This window comes from Dreissena polymorpha, chromosome 4, assembly GCF_020536995.1.
Source record: "Dreissena polymorpha isolate Duluth1 chromosome 4, UMN_Dpol_1.0, whole genome shotgun sequence".
In the NCBI taxonomy this organism is placed as follows: Eukaryota; Metazoa; Mollusca; class Bivalvia; order Myida; family Dreissenidae; genus Dreissena; species Dreissena polymorpha.
Window position 1 is genome coordinate 126,753,058 of NC_068358.1, and position 12,081 is coordinate 126,765,138.

General features: G+C 35.6%; 1 protein-coding gene across 1 annotated transcript in view; it reads right to left on the reverse strand.

Annotated features, from left to right (window-relative positions):
* LOC127879967 (PDZ domain-containing protein 8-like) overlaps positions 1 to 12,081 on the reverse strand; it is a 29,546-nt gene that overhangs the window by 1,988 nt on the left and 15,477 nt on the right. Inside the window, exons 11-20 of the mRNA XM_052427112.1 lie at positions 10,897 to 11,070; positions 10,258 to 10,680; positions 9,523 to 9,633; positions 8,854 to 9,051; positions 7,171 to 7,277; positions 6,297 to 6,479; positions 4,725 to 4,800; positions 2,731 to 2,825; positions 1,307 to 1,506; positions 670 to 809 (exon numbers count right to left, since the gene is read on the reverse strand). Coding sequence (XP_052283072.1) covers positions 670 to 809; positions 1,307 to 1,506; positions 2,731 to 2,825; positions 4,725 to 4,800; positions 6,297 to 6,479; positions 7,171 to 7,277; positions 8,854 to 9,051; positions 9,523 to 9,633; positions 10,258 to 10,680; positions 10,897 to 11,070 — 1,707 coding nt within the window. The remainder of the gene's footprint in view (positions 1 to 669; positions 810 to 1,306; positions 1,507 to 2,730; positions 2,826 to 4,724; positions 4,801 to 6,296; positions 6,480 to 7,170; positions 7,278 to 8,853; positions 9,052 to 9,522; positions 9,634 to 10,257; positions 10,681 to 10,896; positions 11,071 to 12,081) is intronic.

A 12,081-nucleotide genomic window follows, 5' to 3' on the forward strand; every position in this document is an offset into this window, starting at 1 on the left:
ATATTCTCCAGGCACCAATCGATGAGTTCTACACGGGGGCTACAACTGACGCTCACAATTGCAGACTAGATGTCAGTGTAACCTTAACAAACAAAAATATTCACCCCCTACTCAATCTGTCACTGGGTTACAAGCCACTTACACATCAATTCACCCCTTACTTGATCTGTCACTTGGGTTACAAGCCACTTACATATCAATTCACCCCCTACTCGGTCTGTCACTGGGGTTACAAGCCACTTACATATCAATTCACCCCCTACTCGGTCTGTCACTGGGGTTACAAGCCACTTACATATCAATTCACCCCCTACTCGGTCTGTCACTTGGGTTACAAGCCACTTACATATCAATTCACCCCTTACTCAATCTGTCACTGGGGTTACAAGCCACTTACATATCGATTCACCCCTTACTCGATCTGTCACTTGGGTTACAAGCCACTTACATATCAATTCACCCCCTACTCGGTCTGTAACTGGGGTTACAAGCCACTCACATATCAATTCACCCCCTACTCGGTCTGTCACTTGGGTTACAAGCCACTTACATATCAATTCACCCCCTACTCGGTCTGTCACTGGGGTTACAAGCCACTTACATATCAATTCACCCCTTACTCGGTCTGTCACTGGGGTTACAAGCCACTTACATATCACTAATACATACCTTATCATCAAGCGACTTGTTGGACAGGTTTCTCCTCATGCCAGACATGTGCCCGTCTGTAGCACTCTCAAACTGACTGGGGCTCCTCTTTGGGCTTCTACTGGGGCTCCCACCAGAGGTCAGTCTGCTGGGTATGGCATCTGGAGATTTAAGGTAATGGTTATGTTTTGAGAGGGACATGTTTAAGAAAAGCTTTATATAGAGTTTCCCAGTTTATGAAAAAAATTCAAAACCTAATTTTAAGTAAGTGTCTTAAAAATCTAATTATAAAGACATAGCTTTATGACCGTAGCAAACATTTACCACATTCAATATACATAAAACAATTGTAAAAGTGGTTACAAATCTGTTGAATGTAAGCATAACATAGTTGCTTTCAATAAGTGATAATTTCTGGATCTGATTAAGATTCTCAAAGCTGGCGTAGTGACATTAGTACAAGGGGTGTGATCACTCCTACATTCAAATAATTTTCCTATTTTTAATGCAAATATTGCTTCACAAACAGAAATTAACTTGAAACAATCTGCTAAATAACAATAATAGCTTTGGTGTACCAAGTAAGAGGATATTTTCTGTCCTTGAGGTTTATAAAAAAATCACACACCCTGGCATATTTCCAAGGTAATGTTCTTACTATTGGGAATGTTTATTGGGAGAGACTGCTGGTCCCTGGTGGTAATCAGCCCCTTGACCTTGGCCTGCACTGACCCCATGAGGGACTTGCCCTCCCTGACCTTCCTCTCAGACTCTCCCAGACTGGCCCCAACACTTGCCACACTCCGTACAGGGGCCAGCCAGGGTTCACTGGGCTTACTAGACATCACTGGGCCGTCGCTATGGCATTAAAAAAAAATGTTTCTAATATGAGCCACGTTGTGGGTGAACAGGGCTGAATGCAAGTGCATAAAGCACAGGCTATTCAGGGACGATACTACTTTTATAAATTTTTGGTTTACAGGGGGTCACTTTTAACCCCAAATCCAGTTGAGGCTGAAAGTGTTGTCCCTGATAAGCCAGCGCAAATTGCACAGCTTTTCTGGGACAACACTTTACTCACATGCATTAAGCCCAGTTTTCCCAGAACGTTACTCATATAAAAACATATATCAGTTCATCTTTGAAACTTACAGGAAACAACAGTTAAAAACAGATAGCAAATGATTATAGTGCTAGAGTGGTTATTATGTTTTAATCCAATTTTTCAAAGAGAGTTATTATTTCACTTTAAAAAATATATATATATAAACATTTGTTTTTTATTAATGTTAGAAGTTTGTTTTTCATTAATCATGACTGATTATTAATATCACTTGCATAATTCTTTATTTTCAATAGATAGTAGGATATTTTTAATCTTGAAAAAGCCTTTTGATTATTTATGCATAAAGCACATAATTTTTAGTGTATTTTTAAGGTCACTAAGTAGGTTCAACGAATGTATTTAAGAAGTTAATTTGTGAAAATTTTGTATAAACTAGACCTTTATTCATATAAAGGCCATTTTATTTTTCCCCATATTAAACTCATGGGCAAAAAGAAAGTTCTATTCCTGAAACAATTTGACCTTTGAACTCCATGTATGATATTATCCTTTAACATTTGTGGCTGTTTCTTGCTTATGACTCCTTCTCTGGTATGGGTTGTAGTTTTAATATTGAGATAAATGGACATATTCATCTTTATTTTAGATATTCACTGTTATCTAAAGAAGTGTTCAGAGATCCAACTCTTAATAACAAGAAATAGATATTGAATAGAAATATATACATGTTCATTCAGCATTATTAATGGCATATTTAATAGATTATTTTATCCTTTACCACTTAGATATGTATTTTTACGCATTTGTAGTCCCTTAGAAAGTTAAATTTAATTAAATGACTTTCTTAATAGTTTCAAGTTTTTAAGGCTTTATTTCCAACCCTTAGTTACTGATGTGCAGCAAACAGCGTAAAACCAGAAACAGCCTGCGAGTTACTTGGGTTAACTGCGAGTTACTAGGGTTAATGACCAAACATGTACATGTATAAAGAGTCGAACGCTATTTTTCAAACCTACCCTGTACATTTGGTCTGAATCTTGCACTTGTCCACACATTTCTTGTGACATATCATCTTGCATGTGTAACACTGCTGTCCACCCTTGAACCAGATCTGATGGGAGATAGGACACATATAATACATCAACATTTTGTTGCATGCATGTCAGTTCTTATATATATATTGTATCATTCACAGAAAAAAACTTAAAATTTCATTTTGAAAAATTTTATACTGATTTGATGTCTTTTCATGCTGATGGCATTGTTTAGTAACAATAAAATTAAAATAACTAAATATATAAAAAAAAAACACCAAAAATGTTAACTTACAAATGTGCATGAGAACAATTTTGATAATGATTGCATCAAGCAGAAAACAAGGGATTAGCATATGACAAAAAAAGCCATAATATTTGTTTACAGCACAAAATTACAAGAAAACCAATTACAATTAAATCTATGGTCTATGATAAAAATGAAAATACCCTTTAATATTTGAATACTACATAAATACACAGACTAAAGGAATAAAATATCAAAACAAGTGGTTTAAATACTCTAACAGCAACAACCTTATTCTAAGCTCTGCCACCAATATATATAAATAGCCGTTTTGTCACAGATTATCTGGCTAACCTTGAAAATTAACAAGAGCTGTCAGAGGACAGCGCGCTCGACTATTCGAGTGCTTGACAGTATAATGAAAGCCATCATGGGGAAATTGTTCATATTCAATAATTTATTAGAAGATCTTTCAAAGATAAAAAAGGCAAACATAATTTTTTTAGGGGGGGGGGGGGTAGGAGGGGGGGGGGGGTAGGGGGGGTGAGAGGGGGGTATAATGTGGGGTGTGGTAATTTATAAGATGATGTTTAAAAAAAAATTGGGGGGGGGTAGGGGGGTGGGGGGGGTGAGAGGGGGTATAATGTGGGGTGTGGTAATTTATTAGATGTTTAAAAAAAAATTGGGGGGGGGGGAGGTTGGGGGGGCGGGGGAAGGGATTCTGGGTAGGGGAGTGGGGTATTGTTTTGGTGGAATCCATTGTGGTATTCAGGTAAGTGTTGTTTTGTCAAAGTAATAATAAAATGTGATCATAAATAAAGTAGTTATGGCAATTTAAGCAAAATGTTCAATTATCTAAGTGTAAAAGGGGCCATAATTATGTCAAAATGCTTGATACAGTTGTCTGCTTTTGTTTATATGTTGGGGTCATGTTGGTAAACAAGTATGCAACATATAAAAGCAATATATTAAAGGATATAGGAAATATGTGGGGTAGTACGCAAACTTTAACATAGATTTATCAATAATATGCATATTCTAAGTATAAAGGGGGCAATAATTATGACAAAATGCTTGATAGAATTGTCTGCTCTTGTTTATAGGTTGGGGTGATGTTGGTAAAAAAGTATGCAAAATATGAAAGCAATATGTCAAGGGACAATGAAAATAAATGGGGTACGCAAACTTTAACATTTGCTGCATATTCTAAGTGGAAAAGGGGCCATAATTATGACAAAATGCTTGATAGAGTTGTCTGCTCTTGTTTATAGGTTAGGGTCATGATGGTTAACAAGTATGCAAAATATGAAAGCAATATGTCAAGGGACATTGAAAATAGTTGGGGTAGTACGCAAACTTTAACATTTGCTGCATATTCTTAGTGGAAAAGGGGCCATAATTATGACAAAATGCTTGATAGAGTTGTCTGCTCTTATTTATAGGTTGGGGTCATGTTGGTTAACAAGTATGCAAAATATGATAGCAATATGTCAAGGGACAAAGAAAATATTTGGGGTAGTACAAAAACTTTAACATTTGCACGCTAAAGCAGACGCAGACGCCGGGGTGAGTAGGATAGCTCTCCTATATATATATTTCATATATAATAGTCGAGCTAAAAATCAGACAATATCAGCTTCATCAAGAATCGTTCTTCTTAACAACGTACAGGCCACTTTACATTTTGACTGGGTAGGATTGAGAAACTCAGCATAATTATTGGCCTCACCTTTTTGCCACAAAACTGACAGTGTGTGTTAGATGGAAACTGACCAACATGGAAACTGTGCTGACCATCTATCGTCCTGCAAAAAAACACCATGATGCTTGTTGGCAGTAAACTAGAGCATTGTCACAAAAGGAACAAATAATCATCTTGCACTGTTTAGTCAGCAATTTGCAAGGACAAATTACTCGGAAATGTATGGGCATGATCAACTGTTTCAAGTTGAATAACTTTATTTATGATTCAATCTTATCCCTTGAAATTGTGGAAGAAATTTGCTCCACAAACTTTAACACTTAATGTACTTAAGGGAACAACTAACCGACCGACCCAGTGAATCCAATAAACATCACTCTCACATCTTGTTTGTGGGTGTTTTTGGAAAATGGCTATATTTTATAAAGTAAAGCTATTCATAAATAAAGTCTTGTAAGATCCTCATATGACACAGGTATTTACAAGCAAATGTCATGCTAAATCTACATTTTTCATAATTTCTCGATTGATAATAAATGGATTGCATCAAATTAATTCTCTTAGAAATTGTATTCAAAATGACCCATTATTAGCAGAATTAAATTTAAGTCAATTCAAGTGAAAATCATAACACAGTTTATTTCAATTAAACATGCACTAATTAAGTATCTTTTTCTAGTTTCTCAGATTCGTTTATGTAAACTCATTGCTCTTTTTTAGAGAATAATTTCATCAAGGGATCTTGTATGTGAATACAAAACATAAATTAACATAATTGTTGTCCTGACCTGAAACAACGTCAGGAAATAAAGGAATTAAAGCATAAGTTTTAGCAAAATAAAGAACATACATCATACTGTAAAACCATTAAATTTCGTGTGGTACGAATTTTCGTTGATTCCGTTGTTTCGCTGAACCACAAATTCAAGTACCAACGATTATTTTTACATTTTTAATCCGAAATTGGTCCTTTCCGACATTCTCTATTGTTTTCGGTTATCTGAGATATTTGATTGAGATATGCTAGGTAATACAATATGTTGTTTTCTGGATAAGTGTTTGGGTAATAATACTTTTTAAATCAAGCACGGAATTTAAACTGTACATCAACGCTTGTTCTCTTTTACATGATGTCGTCAAATTAATAGTTTTCAGATTTATCACATATGTCAATAAAGTTAAAAGAGACATAACAGTTTTCACACCTGTATTTTGGGGACCATATGACTCAGTTATTAATACTAGGGGACCGATTGAGCAGAGAATTGCAAATATTGTCAAAACAACATTGATGGCAATTAGCGAGCGGGGACCCACAAGATCGCCGCTTATTCTCTCTTATCGACAATTATCAGCAACACTTTCATGCTTCAGTGCACATTTACCTCAACCCTTGCTGTCAACACTGATTAGCAGATTATTCTTCGTTATTACTCTGGTTGTTTTAAAAAAAATTATTATGACTGTCAATCTTCCCCGAAAATTTGAAATCCACGAAATTACGTGTTTACGAATTAGTTGTTTTTTATTAAACCACGAAATTTCATACCGACAAATTTCTATACGTTTACAGTAAACACAAATTATATTATTTCTTACACTTTTGGAAGGGATTGTGCTCTCATTCTTTCTAATGGAGGGTTCAACACATTGTTGACAATAATTTTTCGCTCCATTTTACTAACTACTTCAAATGGTTTGTGAACAAATGACAGAGTTATGTCCCCATGGCATATTGTAGGATCAAAGCCTGGGTGACTGCTGTATGGAATCTTGGCTCTTCTGAAAAAATATAAATATTATACTTTTGTAACAAAATGAAACAAATAAGCTACTCAAACATTACAACACAAATTAAATTTACTGGTACTTAGAAGTTTAAAATTAAAACGTCACATTTTGTCATCACTTAACACATGAATGAATTAAACTATACTAACACTAAAAGCTTAAATTAAGTATAAAAAAACCAGATGTGTCGATAGAACACAGATGCCTCCACATTCAACTTAAGTTTTTTAATTTGATGTTTGACCTCTTAGTTTGACCTTGACCTTTGAAGTAGGGCTACCGAAGTTAAATATATGATACATCGTCAAATAATGGTTTATATTTGGGCAAAGTTATTCTAAATTCCGTTAATTCATGGCAAATTTATAGCTGAGACAGGATTTTTCATCCTGTTTTATGGACAATTTTAACCTCTGATCTCTTAAAGAAACCTGTGTGAGATTTTTCAATGACATGTCATCTTATGAATGTTTACATTTGAGCCATGTTATTTTAAAATCCACCTATAAATGGGAAAGTTATGGCTGAAACAGGAATGTTCAAGCTGTTTATGGCTTAATATGACTGCACAGGCCTATCTGGAACGGCACTTTACAAACTAGCATTAAGCCCAGTTTTCCCAGAACACCACTCAAAAAGTAATGTTAAGCATTTGTTATAAAGCAAAACTTTTTATATTTACGAAGCGGTGATGTTTTCCTCCGGTGGTTTGAGGTAAACAGTATACTGGGCGTCACCCTGTAGAGTCAGTAGACAGCTGGCAGCAACGTCAGACAGTAGGATACTGGCCTGCAAAGAAATAAATAAGAGGCACAAAATTAACTTTTTTTAATCAATTTCAGCGGGAAAAAAAACAACTACATGTGTTAAATTGATTGCCATAATCGCGTTTAGAGGCACTGAAAAAGTCTCTTTCCTTGGAAAAAACAGTACTTAAAAAGTTTGTGAATAATCTTCAAAATGCTTGAAGAAAGGGTTTGAAACTCTGGACATTCTGGTTGCAGTGTGGACTGCATATTCCTTACACCATTATACAAATTCTTTGCCATGTGGACTTGGACTTCAATACATCACACATTGGAACCCAAAGCAGACACTAATCCTGAGTAATGATAACTTATTGGCCAATTGCTTTGGGATTAATAAGGGTCATTCTCCAAAAAGGATTCTTTTAGATGTAAAATTCTTCCAAACAATTTTTAACCAAGACTTTTGCTTCTGCAAAATGCATTGTCAAACCAATTTGTCCAATCTCTAGATTTACCTCCATTTGCCTCTCAAATAATGCATGAACAAGAAACATGGCAGCGTCAAGAAACCAGATTTTCAACATTTTATTAATATAATTGAATTAATTTGAATAATTGTGCAATGTTATGCTAGGTTTGCATGTAAGCTGCCTACACACAAATTTTCAGGGCAATACCTCCATCCAAACTCAAGTCACTTAACTGAAAACCATGTTTCTATTTTTGCAGACCTTGACCTTTGCCCAACACATCCTAAATACTATATATAGATAGATCTCCATGCAAGTCTGGTATATCCATTGTTTCATCAAGATTGATTAATTAATTTTTTTTCGGAAAACCACCTTATGGACACATACCGTCCGCCTGCCTAGAAGCCTGCCTTATTCCGATCTTTCAACCAGGATTTTCAACTTTGATAACAAAAAATTAAAAACAGGATGTGTTTGTGAAACACTATGTCCCCCCATATATTGCCTTTGACCTTGAAGGATGACCTTGACCTTTCACCACTCATAATGTGCAGCTCCATGAGATACACATGCATGCCAAATATCAAGTTGCTATCTACAATATTGCAAAAGTGTATATTAAATGAGCGATATTGACCCATGTATTTGACCTTTAACTTGATGGATGACCTTGACCTTTCACCACTCAAAATGTGCGCTCCATGAGATACACAAGCATGCCAAATATGAAGTTGCTATCTTCAATATTGCAAAAGTTATGGCAAATGTTAAAGTTTGATGCAAACCAACAAACAAACCATCAGGCAGGGCAAAAACAATATGTCCCCCACTTTAGTGGTGGGGGACATAAAAAGCTTATATTGCATTTTTTGAAACTCCCTTCTAAGTTAAAGTTGTGAACCAAACAATAAAAACATTGTCTACATCAATTTATTTAAAAGTCAAATAAAATTTCTACAAAAGACTGGTGCTTTGACTTAAAAAGTGTTTAATTTCAATAACAGAATCTAAAGCTTAAATTAGTAACCAATGAGAAAGTTTGTTACGTATGAGCTAGGATTTCTTTTACATTAAATATCTTCAATTAGGACAAAAAGTTAGCATAAACAAATTCCGTGCTCTGGGGGCAGGTATGGTACTTACATATCCAATCTTGGTGGTCACATTGTAGAATGGCAGTTCGTCATTGGGTGGGGTCAGTTTAGCCCCGCCCTCCCCCCGACCAGGGACTGGGAGTGGCTTGCTGTTCCTGTTGGTCTGAACCCTGCACCAGACGCAGACATTCACGTATTGGTCCTCCTTGTTACAGTCAAACTCAAATTCTTCGCCCCACTCAGGATCCTGCATAAAAATGTTCGAGCAACGATTTAAGTTTCCATATGTAAGAAACCTTTTAATGTAACCAATTAGTTAACCTATTTCTTTTGGCTACATTAAATTTTAAGCCTAAAGCTTTCTGACACACGTTATGTCCATATCCAGGTAGAAAAAACACTTGGTCCCATAAGGGAAGATCTTAAGAACACTTCCACAGTGGGGTTTAAATCAGGGACCTTGCTGTGGCAAGGCAAACACAATATTTATTACGCTACAAAAACCAATGGATAGAAGTGAAACCCCTATTAGTTAATTCAAAGCTAAAAGTTTCAGTTTAAAGTTCGAATTTTTTTCATACACATGTAACAAATAAGACATTCTACAATCTTCAATAACTGATTGCACATTATGGTATTTAAACGCAAATACTGTCAAAAAATTGGTCCTCAATGTTACACTCAAACTTATATTCTTTGTATTTGTAAGCAATGGTACCGTTGAAAACTGGAGTTCCCTCGTTGCTGTCTCTCCTATCCTGCGATCCTGTGCTTGGTTGCCATAACTACCAATGTCACTGGATATGCTGACACTATCCCCATCTGATACCTAAATAAGTGCATTAGAAAGACCTAATTTTCTGTCCCCCAAAATTCCCAGCACATTCCTTTGCATGGCTAGCCCAGCTTTTAAAGGGTAAGTTTGTAACAAGATTCAAGATTTAATTCCTAGAAAAGCCACATATTGTGTTTCAATTTTGTCATGAAATACTTTCTAGAGCCATTTTCCATTTTTTGATCATTGAATTCAAATAGGGCAGTTGTCTGGTTAACCATTTAGCTCAGCAGGGCATGTTCAGGTAAAAATTGAAAAGATTAACATCAAATAACCTTTTTGCACATAATCTGGGCAAGGTTAGCTGAGCTTAGTTGTTTATCAGTATTAGATGCACATAATTTTGCCACTAACTGTAAACAACTTCAATCATATAAGATGACTTAAATACTCATTTACAAGGTGAACAATTAAAAACAAGAGCCTATAAAATGTATAATTATGCCCATAATGTTATTAGTGGCCATGGAGGCTTGCCACTATTTAAAACAATGCAAAACCAGGTCCTTTGTTACAGAAATAATCAAATGCGCCTATTCTTTAATGCTTATTAAACACATGTTTAAATTCAATTTAATTAATAAAATAAACAAATAAACTACAAGTAAACCAAGTTACCTTGCTAATGTTAGTGTCACTCATAGCCCTGGCCTGTTTACCATCCTTTGTAATTTTCTGAGGGGACGACTTTGCTGACTGAGAGCCATCTTTAAGAAGACTGCTTGCAGATGATTGGCTGCTCACATCAGTGCTGTCATCATGGCTATAAATAGATTCCCTAGAGTTTCCCCTAGCAATGTCCGCTTCATGTAAGCTCTCTGGCCTGTCACTACTCTGACTGAAGAGTTTCTTCTTTTCCAACTGCAACTTTTGGGTAAGTTTATTGCTCAGTTTTGGAGATTCAGATTTAGCTGGCATGGTATTGTTTGGGGGCATTGGGTTCTCCAGCTGGAATTGTGGTTTTGAAGACTCCTTCAAGTTAATGTTAACAAATTCACTGGAATCATCCTTGCTGTCCACATTTGTTTCTGCTACTTCAATCTGTAATAGTAGGCAGACACTATAATCACTATCCACTACTCCATAGTGTCATTTTGGAATGAAATGAAATAATTTATGGTAAATTAATATGTACACACACAACTACAATAGCAGACACAAACAGACATACCTCAAAATCTAGGACCTCATTCACATTCGGCTGACAGACATACCTCAAAATCTAGGACCTCATTCACATTTGGCCGACAGACGTACCTCAAAATCTAGGACCTCATTCACATTTGGCTGCTCCTCTTCATCAATCACGTCATTCAAGCGTCTATTACGTCGGACGGTCAACACTAGATTTTCGGTGGCAGTCTTCATCTGTTTTGTGGCGTGGCGAATTGACAGGACCCGCACATTGCATATGAACTCAATGATGTCACCCTGAGTATATATTAATAAAGTTTAATATAGCTAGTGCTTAATTTTCAGTAAATATAAACACATACCTGTACTGATATTCAACATTTTCCCATTTAGCACACAGTAAAATAATTTAATTGTCCCGATGGAATGTTTTTAAAAAGTTCCAGATTTATGCCAGCTTAAACGACTATGGTAACACTCTACAGTACCCTTAGCATTGGCAGTATTTTATATGCTTTCAAATATGCATCAATATTTATTTATTCTATTAGAATGAATTATTTGTCCCACTTGCACAATGTGTAACAGGATTAATATTTATTATACAAACAATACATATTTTACAAGGCTTTTGTGCTTAACTTTTAAAAAACAAAAACTTTTTAAATTAAAATTTTACTGTTGAAACTAGAACAAGTCACAGTTGTGATGAATACACCATACCGCCGCATGTTGAAATATCTAGCAAGTTGGAACTATACAAAATTGGACCCTGGGGAGTGCCAGTTTTGACACAAAGAGTGTTTTGTCAACAAATATTGTAGACAATCACAGTGCAATGTTACACATCAAACATTAAACTTTCGGGCGTTGTGGTTTCTGAGTAATTTTTTTTCTTCTTGCAATATAAGTCTATCGGGTATATGAATTATTTGAGCCTGAATGTCGCCATTCATGGCCCCTGCTTTCATAAACCGTAGTAGACTAATAAACATACCAAATATAATACATCTTTATATTGCCATTACAGATTGTTTGTGTGCTTACAAAGTTTACAGTAACAATAATAATGATACAGAAATTCTAAGTAAAACAAGCAAAAATGGAGCATTGATATCCCCCGCAGATAATAACCTTTGTAACAGACGGATGAACTGACGGACCGACAGAAGGACCGGTAAGGACAATTCTATATCCCTCTGCCTGGCAGGGGATACAAATGATCAACAGTTTTGTTATTTTTAAAGTAGGACAACTTCATATCACAAGCAAATTCGTTGAATTGATATCCCCCACCAATATGCTTCT